This window comes from Dermacentor silvarum, chromosome 1, assembly GCF_013339745.2.
Source record: "Dermacentor silvarum isolate Dsil-2018 chromosome 1, BIME_Dsil_1.4, whole genome shotgun sequence".
NCBI classification, from domain to species: domain Eukaryota; kingdom Metazoa; phylum Arthropoda; class Arachnida; order Ixodida; family Ixodidae; genus Dermacentor; species Dermacentor silvarum.
Genome location: NC_051154.1, coordinates 309,057,633 through 309,078,069, shown reverse-complemented (window position 1 = coordinate 309,078,069; position 20,437 = coordinate 309,057,633). Strand labels below are relative to the sequence as shown.

At 51.6% G+C, this 20,437-nt stretch overlaps 1 protein-coding gene across 1 annotated transcript; it reads left to right on the top strand.

Annotated features, from left to right (window-relative positions):
• Positions 1–249: 249 nt before the first annotated feature.
• Positions 250–1,260, top strand: LOC119442272 (uncharacterized). The gene is made up of 3 exons (XM_037707087.1): positions 250–288; positions 412–744; positions 892–1,260. Exons 1-3 carry the CDS (start codon positions 250–252, stop codon positions 1,258–1,260), a joined length of 741 nt encoding a protein of 246 aa, XP_037563015.1.
• Positions 1,261–20,437: the final 19,177 nt, after the last annotated feature.

The following is a 20,437-nucleotide window of genomic DNA, read 5'->3' as shown; positions in this document are numbered from 1 at the left end:
ATATTACTTGCGCAAGAAATTTAACTGCATTGTGGCGGCAGGGTGCGGCGCCGCTTCTGTGCCTGCGCGCAGCGTCGACACTACTAAACCGAGCACCAGCGTGATAAGAACACTCTCGCCCGACTGAAGATATAAACTGTGTGCGCTCCCGCAATCAGGCAGTTGTTGTTGTTACGTCTTTCGTGTGGACGCATTAAAGTTATGTGTACCCACATCTGGTGACCCGGAAAACGAACTTACCGCACCGCCATGGCCGACCAGGAAGCCCTCACCGCTCTTCGCCAACAAGTACAGCATCTTCAAGAGCAACTTTAGGCCCAGCAACAGGTAATCAAGAACCAAGAGCAGCAACTCCACGAACAGCAGCAACGCACCAAAAATGAACCGCACTCATCTGACAATTCTGCACAGCCGCGCTCGGGCCACGCCCCCCAAAGCTCTGCTCCAGCGGGCGCCACCACTCCAGCGGCCACCGCCAACACGGACGTCTGTCGCGTCGCCGTCAAGCTCCCACCCTTTTGGGCAGAGTCACCCGAGGTGTGGTTCGCTCAGGTCGAGGCGCAGTTTTCCCTGGCACGTATTATTACTCAGGACCGGACGCGTTACGACTACGTCGTCGCCCACCTAGACTCTCGATACGCAGCTGAGCTCCGCGACGTACTCGCAAGTCCTCCAGCTGACGACTGCTACCTGCACCTGAAGAGGGAACTAATTCGGCGGCTTTCACCTTCACAAGACGAGAAAGTACGTCAACTCCTTCAGCACGAAGCGCTCGGTGACCGCAAGTCATCGCAGCTCCTGCGCTTTATGCGTGCCCTCGCGGGCAGCACGCCTGTTGACGACTTCCTCCTCCGAATAATGTAGCTTGACCGTTTACCCTCTCACGCTCAGGCCATCCTCCAGGTTCAGCCGAATCTGCCGCTGGACCAGCTCACCGAAATCGCCGACCGAGTCGTCGAAGCCTCTCCACCGCCACCACCCCTTTACGTCCACGCCGCCGGCGCCCCACAGCCCACCCCCGAGCTCGCTAGCCGTATCGACAAAATCGCCCGTCAGGTGGATTCTATCCAAAGGCATCTGGATCAACGCCCGACGTTGCGTCCCGGAAAACGCCCCCAAAGCCGAGGCCGAAACACCGATTCATCGCAAGAAAACGACGACGGCCGCTGCTACTACCATCGTCGCTTCGGTGACAGAGCCCGGAAATGCCAACCAGCCTGCTCAGTTGGACGTCAGGGAAACTTCAACAGCAGCCCGTAGAGACGGCCGCGAGCTGCCAACTTAGAGGCCGTCGCATTTTTGTCACCGACCAAGTCAGTAAGCGAAGGTTCCTCATCGACTGTGGTTCTGACATCTGCTACTTTCCCCGAGCTTTCCTGCACGACAAGCGCCCTTGCACGTCGTTCGAGCTAAGTGCGGCGAACCATTCAAGCATTAAGACCTACGGCGCGCTCCGCCTCAACATAACTCTCAAAAACCTACGCCGTGAATTCCCATGGAATTTCGTCATCGCCGACGTCGCAGAGCCAATCATCGGGTCCGACTTCCTCGCGTACAACCATCTTTTACCCGACTGCCGGCATGACCGACTTATTGACACCACAACAGGCCTCCCCGCGCCGGGCCAACGCACGACCACCCAACAGCCCAGCGTTAAAGCTTTCGCCGTTGAAGATCAATCGCCATACCACGCCATCCTCGCAGAATTTCCCGACCTGACACGACCTAGCGGGCGTCCTCGAGAGGTACGCCACTCAACCGTGCACTACATCCGCACTACTCCGGGCCCCCCGGTCTCTTGCCGCGCCCGTCGCCTAGCTCCGGACCGCCTTCGAATCGCCCAAGCAGAGTTTGAAGCGATGCTCCGCGAGGGTACCGCCCGCCGCTCGGAGGGGCCTTACGCCTCACCGCTTCATTTGGTGTGGAAGAAGACCAATGGCTGGCGCCCCTGTGGATATTATCGCGCCCTCAACGCCCGTACCATCCCAGACAGGTACCCCGTTCGTCATATACAGGATTTTGCCCACCGCTTACACGGCAGCACCGTATTCTCAACTGTTGACCTGGTAAAGGCCTACACACAAATTCCTGTGAACCCAGATGACGCCCCGAGACCGCGATCATCACGCCCTTCGGCTTATTCGAATTCCCTTTCATGAGCTTTGGCCTCCGCAATGCGGGACAAACCTTCCAACGCTTCATCGACGACGTCGTCCGCGGCCTAGACTTCTGTTTCGTCTACCTAGACGACATCCTGGTCTTCTCCCCCAACGAAAAGGATCACCGCCAACACCTTCGCCAACTGTTTCAACGCCTCGATGACCACGGCTTACTCATAAACGTCCAGAAGAGCACGCTTGGTGCCCCCGTCGTCACGTTTCTTGGCCATCAAATTTCTTCAGAAGGGACTACACCCTTGCCTGACCGCATCTCGGCCCTTAAGAACTACGCGAGGCCTGTCACAGCGCAAGACCTCCGCCGTTTCCTGGGAATGCTCAACTTTTACAGGTGCTTCGTGCCTAAAGCGGCCGCATATCAGGCCCCTCTTCATGACGCGTTGGCTGGCCTACGAGGCAACCACCCTGTCACTTGGACACCACTTTTGACTCAAGCGTTCGAAGACTGCAAGACTGCCCTCTGCAACGCCACCGTACTTTCACATCCCAAGCCAGAGGCTCCCTTGGACCTTTTCACAGATGCCTCTAGCACCGCCGTCGGAGCCTCCCTGATGCAGCGAGTGGGCCAAAACTGGTGCCCGTTGACATTTTTTTCTAAGAAACTCTCTAGTCCAAAGACACCCTCATCTACAGGCATCGTCGATGAAACTTCCGCCCCTGCGGAGACAACATGGCCAGCCTACTACAGAGAACTCCTCGCCATCTACGAAGCGGTTCAACACATTCGCCATATTCTCGAGGCACAGCACTACACCACCTGCACTGACCACAAACCTATCACTTATGCCTTCTCCCAACGACGCGAAAAACTTCCACCGGTCCAGCAGAACCAACTGTCCTTAATCGCCTAGTTTACCACCGACATCCAACACATCAGCGGAAAGGATAACCTGGTCGCCGACGCACTTTCACACGTCTCTGCTGTCGAGCTGCCACCAATTACCACTGACACCCTCACCAACGCTCAGAAAACGGACGCCGAACTCCAGCAGCTCCTCGAAAACGTCTCCTCTCTTCAACTTCAACAAGTCGCCATCCCTAGGTCGACGGACACTCTCTACTGCGACATATCCACCGGACGAGTGAGACCATATGTCCCTTCGCCGCATCGCCGCAGCGTTTTCAACCAGTTACACAACATCAGCCACCACGGCATCCCCGCTTCTACACGCCTTGTGACTGACCGCTATGTTTGGCCCTCAATGCAACGGGACTGCCGCACCTGGGCACGCACGTGCATTCCATGTCAGCTCGCCAAAATCACCCGGCACGTCACATCACCACCGTCGGAACGGTTTCAACACGTCCACATCGACAGCATTGGCCCCCTTCCACCAGTCGGGCCTTACCGCTACTGCCTCACCGCCATCGATCGGTACACTCGATGGCCCGAAGTATTGCCGCTCGAACGGATAACCGCAGAAGACGTCGCCTCGGCCTTCTTCACCGGCTGGATTTCCCGCTTCGGCACTCCTCGTCGCGTTACAACCGATCAAGGGCGGCAATTCGAGTCCCAACTCTTCAGGCTCCTCGGGATTTCCACCGGGTTCGAGCGCTCACGGACTACCAGCTACCACCCCTGAGCCAACGGGATGATTGAGCGGTTTCACCGACAGCTCAAGACAGCCATCACATGCCACCCTAATTCAACGTGGCTCGAGGCTCTCCCAGCCGTCGCTCTTGGTGTGCGCGCCACTTTCAAACCAGACATCCAGGCAACGCCCGCGGAACTCGTTTACGGGGAGCCGCTTCGCCTACCTGGGGAACTTCTCTCCGCTTCAACTCCCGACATCACCACCTCGGACCCTACAGACTTTGTCGCCCGGCTGCGCCGCACAATGGCCTCACTGCGCCCGTCTCCAGCAGCACGTCACACCAAGCCGACCCCGTTCGTGTTCAAGGACTTGGCAACGTGCTCGCATGCCTTTCTACAGCGATGACACCGTACGTGCGCCGTTTCAACCACCTTACTCCGGACCCTATAAAGTCATCCGCCGTGACGACAAAACATTCACCCTTCAAATCAGCGGGAGGGACGTTCGCGTCTCCATCGACCGACTGAAGCCGTCATACTTCCTCTCCGAGGAAACTACCAACTCCTGCGCGCCTCCCGTAAGTCACCCACAACAGCCTCCAACGCCTCAGCCCGTGCCCTACATCACGCGCTTTGGGCGCCAGGTGCGCGTCCCCAATGCTCTTCAAACCTGAGGGCAGCTCTCTGCGTGGGGGATGGTGTGGCGGCAGGGTGCGGCGCCGCTTCTGCGCCTGCGCGCAGCGTCGACGCTACTAAACCGAGTGCCAGCGTGATAGGAACACTCTCGCCCGACTGAAGATATAAACTGTGTGCGCTCCCGCAATCAGGCAGTTGTTGTTGTTACGTCTTTCGTGTGGACGCATTAAGGTTATGTGTACCCCCAGCATAATCGAATAGTTAACAAAAATTCACTAATTAATTTTTTAATAATTACCTGATGGTCCATATTGCAATTTACAAGTTGTAGCCGTGGAGTTCGCAAGGCGGATCCACTTGGAACGAGTTCTCGGGATGACATCAGTTTCGAGATATTAATCCCCGAACTTTGCGGACAAATGCATTGGCGTTCCAGTTACTGTCTTAACAAAACGTAGCTTTATGCATTGAAGATCAAAAGCAAATGGAACGCCGATGTATTTCCCCGCAAAGTTCGGGAATTAATATCTCGAAACTGGTGTCAGCGCGATAATTCGTTGCAAGTGGATCCCCCTTGCGAACTCCACGGCTACAATTTGTAAATTGCAATATGGGCCATCAGATAATTAGTGAAAAACACTATTATTGAATTTTTGGCAACTATTTGATTATGCATTTGAATTTTTTGTGCAAGTAATGTCCGCCTCTTCGACTAGACGAGCTCATTAACTAGAATTGGGCTATCTGCCACAGGCAACCTTCAAAAAATTTTGAAATTCTTCGCTGAAAGACCCTGTATATATATATATATATACATACATATACCATTGTCAGGCGCCACTGCATGCCTGAACATGTAGTGGACTGGAGGAGGATTCAAACATACGCCCTTCAGATTAGAAGCCGGGTGTTCTACCTCTGCATGCTCCACGCCACCACTGCTTGGATGGGTTCAATTGGAGGCTTGCGCGTCGGCAAACAGCAAGTATTTATTTATTTATTTATTTATTTATTTATTATTTATTTATTTATTTATTTATTTATTTTCGTACTCTCAATCGCCCGAAGGCTTTGCAGAGAGGAGGGGCAAGAACAAATGTAAGTATTAATGGCGGTCTTGAAATTCTTGGAGTCAGAGATGGCGGTGATGGAGGCAGGGAGGTGGTTCCAGTCTTCCGAGGTTCTTGGTATAAGTGCGTGAGAGTAGATTTTTGTGCGACAAAGGGGTACACCAACTTTCTGCGAATGATCAATGCGAGATGACACGTACGATGGCCGATGTAGTAATTCTTCCTTAAGTGTATGGCCGACAGACGCGTTAGATTACTCGCGAAACTTGGTGAGGAGGCTGTCACATCGCCTTGATAAGACATATATGTGGACTATTTATAGCCGCGAAGTAAGGAGTCCATCATTCTTTCAAGGTTGCCGCGGCATTACAAAAGCCGAACACATTAAACTTCAATTGCATGGTAGAGGCCGTCAAGTGTAACGAATGTAGTTTTCTCAGGGTCAATGCCATCTACCGAGATTTGCCAATAGCCAGATCGAACGTCTATGGAGGATAAGCACTTGACTCCGTGCAGATAGGCGTCATAAATACGCGGCAAGAGGTAGACATCTTTGGGCTTGAATTTGTTGAGGTGTCGGTTGTCGACACAAAAGCGCCAACTGCCGTCCTCCCTCCTCGCTAGGACAACAGCGGACGCCCACGGACTGGGAGATGGCTCGATGACGACTTGAGTCAATCTCATCGACTTAACGTTGTATCAGTTGTCGTTTCGTTTGTGAGACACGGTACGCGGACGGCGGCGTATGCATGGGATTGGCGTCTCCGGTGTATAAGTACGATGGTTGACCACCTATTTCTGGTCTAAAGGCAGCTGTCAAGGTAAAAAGTGTCGCCAGTAAGAGACGGCGGGGTCTGCGTCGGGAACGGTGGGCGACAACCTTGAGGGGCGACGAGATGGTGGCGAACGGGACTGGTGACGGCGGCACGAGCGTCACCGTTAGGATGTTGCGGCTCAAATCGAGATAGATTCAAAACGGCTGAAGTAGACAGAGAATGATATTCGAAAAAAAAATGAAAGGCAACGCACGTACGAGGGCTATAGTCATTCATTTGGCGAAAGGGGTACGCGGGATGACGGCCAAGCCGAACGTCATTTTTAAAGGGCCCCTCACCAGGTTTGGCCATTTTGAACTGACAAGCGGAGTGGCTAAAGTATTACATCACTGCGCGCGGTGGAAAGAGCTGAAATTTCAAACCGAACGCCGTTTGTCCTTCGTGCGGGCGCCGCGCTCAAAGCCGGAGTGGGTTGGAGACGCTCCTGTCGGTTGCATAAAAGCTGTGGTGTATGAGCTTCCGCTGTCCTGTGCGAGTAAATATATCGGATAGACAGGAAGGTGTCTTAATGACTGGCATCCAGATCATAGCTTAAACGCAACCATTACGGCCACTTGTCTGCTCATTGTCCAGAATGCGGCTGCGCAGTGGTGAATGATTCCTTATTTGTTCTTGCAAAGCACAAAGGTAACGATATGCGAGAGATTATTGAGGCTCGGGCTATCTGTCAGTATTGTGAAACGTGTCTTAGTGACCTTCGGCCGACTTGTTAGATAAGGAGACATTTGTATGGTTAAACTGGGTTGATGTGGCGCCACTGTGCATAGGTTAAATACGCGGGTGTTTCCTGGAAATAATTAAAGTTGTTGAAATTGGCGCATTGCGCGTTGGCGCTAAATATACTTTCCACGTCAGTTTACGAAGAAGATACACCGTACACCGCCGTTGAATCGCTTTGGTGCCGATTTGACAAGTGCATCACGTATTGTAAGCCATAACAAGGAACCTCATCACCTGCTCTAAGTAATATTCTCTATTTCGATCAGCTGTTTCTTTCGCGCTTGCCACAATCGTTAAGTTTAAGTAGCCTTACTGTCGAGTTTAATATTGAGCATGTTTCTTTTTACTTAATCGTGAGTGCTTTATTGTTGGAGACAAGATTTGCAAAATAATTCACCGACGATTACGACACTCCCTAATGCAAAATTTGAGCGTAGCTCTATACGTATTCATTTTGCGATATATTTGGCTGGCGCGCACAATCTGTCTCGTGCGGCATGTTGCAAACGGAGCGAAGTGTGGCGCGACTAACTCGCTAATCGGGAGATCGCGAGAGGCAGTGCTGGTGACGCGTGGGCCTGATTCACAGCAGCCGCCGCAGACTGACCTCCTTTCATGCAGAACTTTGTGTTGACGCGCTCCGCGGAATATTAAACGTACTTTCGCAGTGGGCGCTCTTAAAATAGTGCTTTATTTCAAGTGCAAATTTATGTTTACACGATTTTTACAAACATATATACAGGGTGTCCCAACTATCACGCAGCACGATTTAAAAAAAGAGGAACGGCGTTACGCGAAGCAAACCTAGGGCGTATTGTTTCCAGTGCAGTCGAGTAGCTGCCAGTATTTTTTTCGTTGCTGAGATTTAATTAGCTAATCGCAATACGTGCCACATAAAAGTGTTTTTCCGAGCATGAAAGAAGCCCGCGAATACACGCAAAGTGCCTCAAGCGGCCAGTCGTGCGGCATTTCTGCCTGTATTCGCGGGCTTCTTTCACACTCGGAAAAACACATTTATGTAGCACGTATTGAGCAACAGAAAGCTGTATCGGGAGTTTTCATGTTGCTCTACAATTTTCTCATTGACACTTTGATAATTAGGGCAGTACTTTTCGAATTAGATAATCTATTACAATTAGCTAATTAAATATCAGCAACGAAAAAAATTGTTGCAGTTTCACCCGAAAGGCAAAGCATCAATTGCGATAGCAAATTAGTAGAGAGCTATACGGAGTAAGGATAGTAGTTTTATCAGCCGTTTAAACTTGGACATACAGTAGCACCAGGACCGCGCAGAACTGTTGTCGACGCCGTCAGCGTTTTGCCCGCGTTCGCACCGAACGCACGCGGCGTTGGTGACTGTTGCCGGTGCCTCTGGGGGCGGCTCGGAAGTTTTCGACAAGATCAGAATGGAACACTCGTCGAGCAGCGTCGGAAATCTTACCCACCTTCTCGCCTCGTAACGTATTTATATAAATACGCATTTGGTGCCGCAGCTAAACGTCGCCTCCCCTCCCTCCCGTCCCCCCACGGCCTTTCGCGCGATTGAAGAAGTGGCATTTGCTCTCTATATATGGCGATTGTAAAAGAGTAAAGAGACGCTTAATTCTGCAGCACTTCAGGGAGCACGGCGCAGAACGCGCCTTTGCTCTCTAATGTGCGTTCACTCCCCGTGAAAGCGCGCGTCACTCACGCCCTTTCACTCGCACATACAGCGTCCGGAGCGCGGCGACAATTTCATCACCGTTGACGTCATACGGAACCCCACGGCGACGGCGACGGCGACGCCGACGGCATAAATCCGCTTTCGTGTGTCCATATAATTGCTATCGCAAAAAACATTACTGGCGGCTACTCCACTGTACTGGACACAATACGCACTAGCTTGGCTTCGCGAAACACCGTTCCTCTTTTATTGCGATAGCAATTATATCGACACTTCAACCGGATTTCTGCCGTCGGCGTCGCCGTCGCCGTGAGGTTCCGTATAGATAAAATCTTCGCCGCGCGCCGTATGCCCGAGTGGAAGCGTGCGGGGACGCGCGCTATCACGGAGAGCGAACGCACTGATCTCCCAAGCGCAAGCAAGGAAGCAGGAAGCCAGCGCCGGAGGGAGCGGGGGGGGGGGGGGGGCGTACTTTTACTCTGCCAACAACCGCGCTCGTCGCTCGTCCGCACCGTCTCTTATCTCCACACGGCTCTGACCTTTATGCGCCGTGCATTCGCCGCTCAGTTTCCGTTGAAGCGATAGACCGCACGTACCTTCGCCCGCTGCGGCGTATATACGCTCGCTGCCAGCGTTTTGACAGTCGTTGTCTGCAGTCATTCAGTGTGATCTATTCGTGTTTGTTTGTGCGCGCTCACACCACGCTTGTTCATTCAGTTAGTACTAGTCGGGCGACATTTTCCAACGCACGCTACACATGCAATGCTGCCCGGATCGGCAGTGCAGCGCTACAGGTGTGTCCCTTCGCACGCGCTGCCCACGGGAAGCGCTTCTCATCAACACCACCGTTTCACACGCGTCTTCTCGTGGTCATCGAGTCTCTCTTCATGTCGGTCTACTTACGCCGCAGCACACCTGCTTACTTAATCAGCTCATGTTTACTACAACTCATATTGCTACCAAAGCCGCTCACCTTACTTCGTATGACATTGCTGTGTTGCTTTCGCATTCATTGCTTCGGCCTTAGGGCGAAACTGTGACATTTTTTTTAATCGTGCTTCGTGATAGCTGGGACACCTTGTATATTATTGCGATAGCAATTATATGGACACTCCAAAGCAGATTTCTGCCGTCGCCATCGCCGTCGCCGTGAGGTTCTGTATGACGTCAATGGAGATGAAATCGTCGCCGCGCGCCGCCGAACGCTGTATGTGCGAGTGAAAGGGCGCGAGGGACGCGCGCTTTCACGGGGAGTGAACGCACGGCGGAGAACAAACGCGCGTTCTGTGCCGTGCACCCTGAAGGGCTGCAGAAGTAGGCGTCTCTTTCCTCCTTTGCAATCACCATATATGTAGAGCAAACGTGCCTTCTTCTGACGCACGAAAGGCCACGGGGGGAGGGGGCGGGAAGGGAGGCGATGTTTAGCTGCGGCACCAAGTGCCTATTTATATGAGAGGCTCCGGCAACAGTCACCAACGCCGCACGCATTTTGTGCGAACGCGGGCAAAACGCCGACGGCGTCGACAACAGTTCTGCGTGTTGCCGGTGCTGCTGCATGTCTACAGTGTACTAGAAGAGTATTCTAGTACACTGTATGCATGTCGAAGTTTATACAGCTCATAAAGCTACTATCATTGCTCCGTATAGCTCTCTAGAAATTTGCTATCGCAATTGATGCTTCGCCTTTCAGGTGAAACTGCGAGAACTTTTTTGAGGCACGGATTATACAACGCGACGTCTTCAATTTTGCTGCCGTTGTCAAGGGCGTCGTCTGCTAGCGAGCGCGCGTTCGCCACGCGGACGCTGGCGGACGCTCAGTAAATGTACGCGCAGTACATTTTTAACGCGAGCGCGTTAAGGGCCCCGTGTCGCAGAAAATCCGGCGTTGGCAACCAGCGTGCGATTTGGCGGAGAATATCATCCCCAACCACGCAGGCCCTCCGAATATATTTAGGTACATGGATATGTTCTATCGCTAATGTTGCTCATATCTTGCATTCTTGGCAATGCTATTCCTCGGAATTTTGAGAATGACAATCCACAAACAAATGTCATGAAACAAAACACACACAGCACATGCCTTTTATGTCAAATCTTCTGAGACTGAAATATTAAAAGTACGAAACAAAAACGGAAACCTGAAAGTTATCCATTTTTTTGGCGCGGCTGTGCAATATCTCCGGGATCAGTCCGCGCAAGAGGCCGCGTTTCTGCCAGAAACGCGGGCTTCGTGCATAGAGTTCGCCGCCAGTGCGTTTCCCGGTAGCCATTACGGTTGCTTAAGCTGCAGTTGTCGAGAAGCGTGAAAAGTAGTCAGGTATTTTTGAATGCTATCGTGTTCCACTCTTCAAAGCGAAGCTTAAGCGTCCTCCAAGTTTTTTAATGTTTTAGTTGTTTTTAGTGCACCCATGACTCTTGACGGCCGGTACCAAATGTAGTTTTAGCCAGGTGAACGGCTGTTTTTACCACTGCCGTCTAAAGGTATCTGGTATCTCTGCAACAGGAAGGCTACGTAAAAAAAATATTATTGATATCGTGTCATTTTACGCGCGCTTTTTGTTGGTGGATATTGATCAGGGACAATGAACGAAGGAACAAATATTAGAGTGCAATAACCCAAGTTTATTAACTGCGTGCCGCGAAGAATGACCAATGCATTTCTAGGTAATTAAATCAAAGGTTACATAGACATATATAATCACGATATATATGCAAGGGAAAAATAACAAATATTCTAAATGCACTAATTGAAAAAGTGAGAACTCCCGACCGGAATAAGCACAGGTGTGTGTGTGTACACACACACACACACACACACACACACACACACACACACACACACATATATATATATATATATATATATATATATATATATATTGACGCAAGACAAAACCGTCTTTAAATAACGCGCGGAGGTTCGTGCACCCTCCAAGAGGACAACGGCGTATTAGTGAAAACAACAAAGACGAAGACGTAATGGCACGTGCATTCGTCGCACGCACGGGGATATATGTGACCATTGTCAAAAAAAGAAGAGGAAGTGGAGCGCCGCTCGAGGAAAAGAAGGCTTCTTGATCTCCTGCTTGGAACGCTGCAGTTATTCAATTTATTTACTTGCTGGGCACAAGTTAGCCCCAATAAATAGTTACCTTAGAAGTCCTTGAGTCATTCGTTACAATATATATATATATATATATATATATATATATATATATATATATGCAAGTGTTATTGATATACTGTACGAGGCTGAATAGTCATTTTCGTTCGAATGTAATGCATGACAGCACTATTGAAGTCTCAAAGATGAGTGACCGTTGCAAGTGAGGACTGTTATTCCGCATGATTGTGCTGCCGGAGAGTCGTGGCAGTTGCGCAGAGGCGCAGTTCCTGAGATGATTAACGCACGCGTGTTAATTAGCCCTGTTAACAAGTTCCTAGCTCTCATTCAATATAAGCGCCCCGTTTTGCGGCAGCCTGTAAATCATGCTTACTTGATGCAGGCAAGGAAAACATTGTTTGACAGTCTCGCCATGTTTGCGACCCATTAAAACTGGTTGCCCCATGTGGTACCACGCTTATCTTCTTTAACGAACGCATCAGATCTGCACATATCTCTGCGTGTATGCGAGACATGCCGTTCCTTTAATTGTTTCATTATGGTCGTTATAGTAGTGCACCGGATAACTGAAAGCAGCCGTTTATAATATACAAGCTGCTGAGTTGAGCGGTCATACAGTTGGGAATGGCATTACATTTATGTATGAAATATAGGATAAGCGTAACATATTTTTCTCGGGAATCAGACTCAAGAATATTTTTTGTTTACACCTCTATAGAGAGAGAGAGAAAAAAATTATTTAGACCATCGAGATCGTTGATCTTGAGGACGAGTGGGTGGTGTCCTCATTCCAGGACTCCACTGGCCATGGCTGCTCGACGTACTTGCTGGACGAGAGCTTCTTGTCCCGCCAGGGTATCGCCGGTCAGCAGTGCCTCCCACCACTCAAATGACGTGTTAGGCGTCTTTAAATGTTCAGGTTTGCCCCCGCACCCCCACGAGATGTGAAAGAGTGTAGGGCGTGTGTCGCCGCACCAGGGGCAGATGCCGCGATATGTTTGTGGGTATATTTTGCTGTATCTGTGTAGGTTTGAGAATGTGTTTGTTTGGGTAAGTCTGAGGGCTATTGCCTCTTCAGTGCTGAGCTTTTTGTGAGGGGGAGGATAAATCCTGCCGTTGAGTCGCTGGATCTCGAGTCGGTCGCAGTAATTTGATGGCAGGGGCACAAAGGTAAAGGGTGGGGATTATTCAGACGATTGGTTTTGCCCCGCTCGGTTAATTAGCGCTCGAGCTAAGGCGTTCGCCCTATCGTTCCCCTCCAGTCCCGCGTGACGCGGCGTCCACGTGATTTGATGGGATTCTTGCAGCCTCGGGCCTAGAATCTGAGCCGCCAGCACCGGTGTTCGTCCGTTGGTAAAGTTGCGGCAGGCCTGTTGCGAGTCGGTAACGACATGAACTTCCCTGCCCACCCTGTCATGTTGCTTTATTACTAGCGCCGCGGCTATGGTCTCAGCCGCAGCTGGGGTCTCTGCCCTGACGGAGGCCGCGAGGGTTAAGGAGTTGTCTCTCCCGTTCACGGCAGCTACCGCAAAGAGGCACCCTGCAGGGTACGCCGCCACGTCCACGTACGTTACGTACGGGTCACCCTTGAATTTCCGGCGCTGTCTGTCGACCCACGCCTTGCGTCGTCCTTCGTGGAGTTCATGACTCATGTGCTTTGGTATGGGGTTCGCCATGATCTTGCTCCTGACCTCGGGCGGGAGTGATCGTTGCCCATCGAGGGCACGAAGCTCCGTTGCCGGTCCGGTGGAGGATGGCTCTGCCCGCCGCCGTGTTCTCTAGTCTGGCTTTTTGCGAAGCCATAACCGCGTCCGACAGCTCAGCGAAGGTGTTGTGGATCCCGAGAGCCGCTAAATTCTCGTTTGAGTGGGTAACAGGGAGACCCAGGGCCGTTTTGTACGCGCCTCTCGTGATGGCATCGACTTGTTCTTCGTCGCGTTTGTTTAGCGAGTCGTAGTGATACGGCATGCTAAACGATACTCTGCTGATCACCAGAGCCTGGACAAGGCGGAGCGTGTCCTCTTCTCGCATGCCCTTGCGGCTTCTTGTTATTCGTTTGATAATCCGCGAGATCTGGTTGGTGGTGGATTTTAGGGTTTGGATGGTGTGGGAGGCTTTCAAGTTGCTCTGGATCCAAAAACCCAGAATCCTAGTCTTTTTGCTTTCCGTGATCTTGTGGTCCTCTAGATAGAGTTCGATAGAGCCGGGTGACTTGTAGATTCCTCCTCCGTGCACCCGGATCACCTCGGATCCCGCTCGCTGCCGCAAATCTCTCCACGGCCGTCGCGGCCTCCTGAAGGGTCGCCTCCTTTTGCGCGAGGGAGCCCTTGGTGGCCCAGAGCGTGATGTCGTCTGCGTATAGGGCGTAACCTAGGTCTGGGATCTTCCGCAGCTCTTTGGTCAGTGCTAGCATCGCGATGTTGAAGAGAATCGGGGAGACTATCGCCCCTTGGGGCGTTCCTTGTTCGGCACGTCGATCGTATCCGATCGAGTCTGGCCTATTCCGATGGTTGCCGTCCGGCCTGTCAGGAACGATTTGACGTAATTAAAGATGCGCTCTCCGCAGCTGATGTCGTTCAGTCCCTTGAGAATGGCCTCGTGAGAGATGTTATCGAAGGCCCCTTTCAGGTCGAGTGCGAGCAGGAGGTGTTCTCCTCCCTTCGGGATGCCGTTGAGAACTTCTTCCCTCAGGATTAGGGAAGCATCTTGCGCAGATAGTCCCGGCCTGAAGCCAAGCATGGTGTGCGGGAAGAGGTCACCGTCCTCTATGTAGTGTTGGAGGCGGGCTCCGATGACGCTCTCGTACAGCTTGCCGAGGCACGAAATCAGCGAGATGGGACGTAGGGCGTCGATCGCGGGCTTCTTGCCTGGTTTGGGAATGGTCACGACTTCCGCGTGTTTACACTCGTTCTGTACGTGGCCCTTGCTCCAGAGTTCCTCGTTGAGGTATTCGGTCAAGTCCAGGATGTGCTTCGGGCTCAGGTTTCTAATCATGGCATTGGAGATTTTGTCAGCCCCGGAAGCAGTGTTGCGCTGTGAGGCTCGTGCCGCGGCATACACCTCTTCCTCCGTGATCAGAGCGTCCAGTTCTGGTCTTGGTTCCCCTTCGTATTTTAGGAGGCAGGGTCGTATGGGGTCGCTACCCAGGTATCTGGTTTTTAGGGTGTCAATCAGGTCCTGGTCATTCCCGGGGAATTTGTGAGCGATTTCTTGAAGCGTCCGACTGGTTGTCGATTTGGCCTTGTCGGGCTCGATCAGGCAACGCAGGATAGCCCACGTCTTCGCCGTACTCAGGGTACCCTTGAGCGAGGTGCAAAACTGGACCCAATTTTGCTGCGTCAGCTCGGTCGCGTAATCTCTGGTTTCTTCTGTTATATGCGCGATTCGTAGACGGAGTTTCCGGTTTAACCGCTGTCGCTTCCACCGTTTGAGGAGGCCCTCGCGGGCTTCCCACAGGTGTAAGAGCCGACGGTCGACTTCGGGCGTCTCGACCGTGCGCTGGATGGTTTTGGTGGTTTGGATGTGGGCGTCTCGGAGGTGCTGCATCCATTCCGCTATGTCCGTTATACCTCTTTCGGGTGGGGAGTACTGCCTGTACGCCTCCCAGTCCGTGAGCCTAATTTCTCCAATTGTTCTCTTGAGTTTCGGGGTGGACACCAAGATGCTGAGGATGTAGTTATCGCTGCCCAGTGTTTCGCCCAGGTGCGTCCATGAGTATTCCCTTACGTTTTTGCCAAATGACAGGTCCGGAAACGTGTCCCGACTAACACTGTTGCCTACACGGGTTGGTTGGAGGAGGTTGGTTATCAATTCGAGGTCCGTTTGGTCAACCGCATCGATGAGCGACCTCCCCTTCTGCGTGTCTTGTTGGTAGCCCGAAGCCGTGTGTCTAGCGTTCATATCTCCCACCACTACCAGCTGGTTGCAGCCAGCGGCTCTCGCGCTGTCGTGAATGATGTTGCGGAAGTCGTCCTTTTGAGCCCTCGGCGGACTGTACAAATTCAAAATGAAAGTGCTACCTCTACCCCTTTTCTGCTGGAGGACTTCCACTAGCACGTGATTAATGTCATGATGTTGATATTGTTGTCCCATGGCCGTCACCGTTTTGTGAACTAAAACCGCAACCTTTGGTGATCCCACGTGTTTAATTACGTAGTAACCCCGTAGCTTGATGGGCTGGTTCCCGACCTCTTGAAGGCAGATGACGTCGGGGGGTATGGGTGATTTTGGATGAAGAGCTGGAGCGAACTTGCCTTCTTTTTGAAAGAGCGACAATTCCACGGCCAGATCTCGAGGTGTTCGTGGGCGCTGCGTGTGGTGTTAGCCATTGCTGACGTTCAAGCCGCCGCAGTTGTCGGCGTCGCTGACGTCACCCGTATTGTTTATGCGCCTGTACGCCTTGATGCGTGTGTTGTTCTCGTCGTCAACCCGCTTGCGCGAGCCAAACTCAACCTTGCGCATTCTTCTTTCAAGGTCTTCACTGCTTAGTGTGTTCTCCTTGACCTTATTGTTTAATTCGCCCATCTGGTAAAGCATTTGTTGCATCGTAGCATAAATGCTTTCGAGGGTGACTACACTTGACTGGCCTGCTGCTGCCGAGACAGCACCGGGGAGCGAGGAGGGCGTGGTGGTTCTTGAGAGGGGATGAATGGAGATGGCGGGCTGGTAGCCTATCGTTCCGCTTTGCGGCCCTGCCTGTGTGTTGTTGTTTGTTTTGCTTAGCATCGCTTCTAAGCGTTGCATGCGTTGATTTAGGTCGTTAACCTGAGCTTTGAGTTTTTTTATTTTCTTCCCTGATGCGCGTGCATTCTGGGGAGCATTTACTATTGTCACTGGTATTTTGAGCGGAGGAGATACTAGACTGATTCCGGCTCACCTTGTTGTTGGCTTGTTTCTTCTTGCCCGAATGGGTTTTCTGCTTAGACGTGCATGACGAGGTAGAAGGCGGCCGCTGCCCTTGCTTCTCTCCTGGCTTTGGCCACTCCGAGCGGAATCGGGACCTTGACCTGGACTGGGACTGGGATCGGGACCTGGACCGGGACCTTGATCTAGACTGGGCCCGGGACCTCGAACGGCTCGCCGAGGACTCCGAGCTGAACTACCGCAGGTGGCTTCGCCTTGGCCTTCCTCCATCAGTGTCGTCGTCTTCCGTCCACCTTCCGGGCGGAGGATGCTTTTTGGTGGTAGTGTTGTTGTTTTTGTGCCTTTGCTTGCACTCGCGAGACCCCGTGGCATGAGCTTCGCCGCAGACGGCGCACTTGAGCGAGCACTCGTGGTCGTCCGTGGGGTCGTGCGTCCCGCAAGCGAGACATATCTTGATGTTCGGGGTAGGACAAACATCCGATCGGTGTCCCATGCGCTCGCACACGTAGCAGATTTGTTTTGTGGGCTTGAATGGAATGCGGCGCTGCAGTTTTCTTTTTTTCTTTTTCTATATGAATGCTTCCCGTAAATCCGTATACAAGGCGCCGGATGGGGCAGATATGCTTTACTTGTTTGAAGCGGCAAGCAGGTTTCTGTTTCTATGTTTGTATATTTCTGTTTCTACATATGTGTTTCTAGCACATATGTTTCTTCGTCTGCGTTTGGCAAGACCTACTCATGGAAAACTATATGCGCAACAACACACACAAGATACACATGCTGCTTGAAGAACGAGAAAAAGATTTATTCTCCATAGGGAACCGTACAATAACATAGTAGAATGAAAGCCGATGCTGCTGCCGCAATGCACGCGCAATCACCGAGCGGCATTAAAAAAATAACGAAGAAAAAGAAAGGAATTTATTCTTAAGACATAAATACATGTCATATGCAATTATGAACAACATTTGAGCGGTCTGAACGGAAATACTAGTGCGCGAAGTAGTACGAATGACCCTGCCGAGCAGTATTGCCAGCATTATCCAACGGCGCGACTTTGATGAGGCCCAATTCACTTCGATCGCAGCGCCGCCACAATATTTTTCCACGTCGGGCGCCTCACTGCAATGCATGCGTTTCCCCAGCCGCTCGCCCCACTCAACCGTATTCTAGCACACTCTAATTGAGGGGCTTTATCCATTGCACACTAGCGGTAAAACGCGCGCGGTGCTCTGCCGGCGTTAAAACTCAGCTGATGATGATTTGTGGCTGTTCCCTTTGAAGCCGGTGGTTACAGATCGCGGTGTAAGATATAAGGTCGATATTTGGGGACACTTCTCGGCTCGCCTGCGAGACGCGATAGACCAGATGAAGTAGCAACGGCGCACGTCAGTCGGCCCAGTGACGGCAGCGGATACCTATCGGCGGTACGACGCAACTTCCCAGACAGAAAAGTATTTATTGGTGTTATCTCCCGATGGTATAACAACCGGCGCTTAGTGACTGAGTGACGCGCGAAAGTAGGTCACCATGGTGAGGGGAGAGCGTGAGGGAGAGGGCATCACCTTGACGAAGCAAATACGGCGACGCGACGCCGCTTGTAGGCGCTGCTCTCTGGTTGCTTGTAAAGTCCCTATATAAGAAAAGTACCGCCATCCTTTGATAAACGCCGCTTCTCTCTCTCCTGTATCTCCGATTGGACGATGATAGCGCGCGCTTTTCACTTCTTTATATTTTCTTTTATTCCCGCCTCAGAGCCATGTTGAAAGTCCTCTGCGCAGCCGCAGTCGCCGGCGGCGGCGACCGCGCGCGCCCGGCCTGAAAGCTTCAACGTGGACTTTCTAGGTGCGCCACCGTCGACTTGGCTTTCGCAAGCAAAAAGTAAAGAAAAAAGCAAGCGCTTTAGGAGAGGAGGCGGCGGAGGAAAGAGTAGATGGCGGTACTTTTCTTATATAGGGACTTTAGTTGCTTGCGCTATCCGTGCGTTCCTTGTACGCACAAGTTCTCGCCTGCGATTTAACTGAAGTTGCGTCGTCCCGCCAATAGGTATTCGCTGCTTTCAGCGGGCCGGTGGATGCGCGCCGTTGCTACATTATCTGGTCGATCGCGTCTCGCCAGTGACCTCAACTCAAAAGTATATATCTTACACCGTGCTACAGATACTGTAGCCTAGCCGGAGCTGCGGCAAACCGGCCACACCAATTGGCGGCGAGCCGCTGCGGCAGTCACGTGACAGCATGAAAATCTTGCCTCCTCTTTGTAGATGCGAGATGTCGCAGGCTTTTCACTCGTCTGCTGACAGGTCGGCGCTGTGTTTGCGTTCATCGTAGAGTTACTGTATTGACCCTTTTCGCGGAGCAGTTTGTTCTAGAGAACGAGATGGCGCTTACGGATGCGCGCCAAACGTCTCCTCAGCGACCGCGCACGAATACGAAACCATTACCCTTCTATACCTTGCTTCTGTGCGATCAGCTGTCGGAAATGCAACTGAGTTTTCGCTAACGCATTGTGTTCCAATCTTGCTAGACTGAAACATGCGGATTGAAGACGTGTGCAGTAGTTGGCTGCAAAAATAGTGACTGGCATATTAAGGATGTAATGAATATGTGGAGCCAAGTTCGCGGACCCCTGCTGCAACTGTCCTTGCATGTTTCCGGCAGTTCGATATGTACGGCTTTCCTCGAGGATACAAAAATGCACTCATCCGCCAGCGTTGTATCGCTAACCTTCAAAGAAACGGCTTCAGCCCCGGTACGTCGGCAAGAGTGAGTACCACTCGTTAAACAATGATAACGGGAGTAGCGTCGCTTCCTCTCATAGTAGGCTTCGCGCACAGTATCTCCACACATCTACCCCAACCAGTGCGGAAGCTTACGCCACTCTATCACCAACGTGTCACGAATAAGTGAATTGGCGCACACTTGAATACATGCGCACAATATACGCACAATAAGTGAAAGTACTACACCGATAGCGCACGAATGGTCGAAGCTGAATGTTTCGTGACGGTCCACAAGAGTAAGCGATTTACTAGCGATAATAAGCCTTTACTACAAGGTATTACAATCTGCAGAACAGCTACGTTTCAATCCTTGTGCGCAGCAAGAACAAATATAACGGAACTGAGTCCACCCACGAGCGTTTAGGCGGAAGATTATCGAATAGTGACCGTACCGAGGAACCTTACTGAATCAGAAACGTGACAAGCCGCTGCTACAAAATATTTGCCCAGATAAATAACCAAGACCAAAACACCATAATCCTGATTCAATTCATGAGCGGAAAGTTTAGATAGCTTCGAACACATGTTTAGCCCTGCTTTTAGAGCAAACACCATGTAGACTGCTCGCGCCATTTGGACATAGGAGCTCCGAAAGCGCTTTAGCATCTTCTCTGAAACTGCGGCCAAAGCTTCGTGTCGTCCACCCAGTCACTGTCTACGATATCTCACGAAACAGAGGTTTGCAAAGCCGCACCGACGCCATACACATCCATAGTAAACACGGAGCCAACGGAGCAAATTGAGGCAAGGAATGAACGCATCACCAGCAGGCCAAGCACAATTGACATCTGTACTGTTATTATTCTGGCTACTTGCTGCTTTTAAGAATCAATGTCATACGACGCACCGACAGCTCTTTCAGTATCGGGGTGTTGCGTGCCGAACTGTCGCAACCGCACCGAAAATAGTAAGGCATTTTTCGTGGTGCCACAGCGAAATCTGCTATACGCCGCCGACTCCAGTGGCTGCTACCTATATGGGCCATAACAGGCCGACTCCTAAAACACCTAGAACATACGATGTAACTCT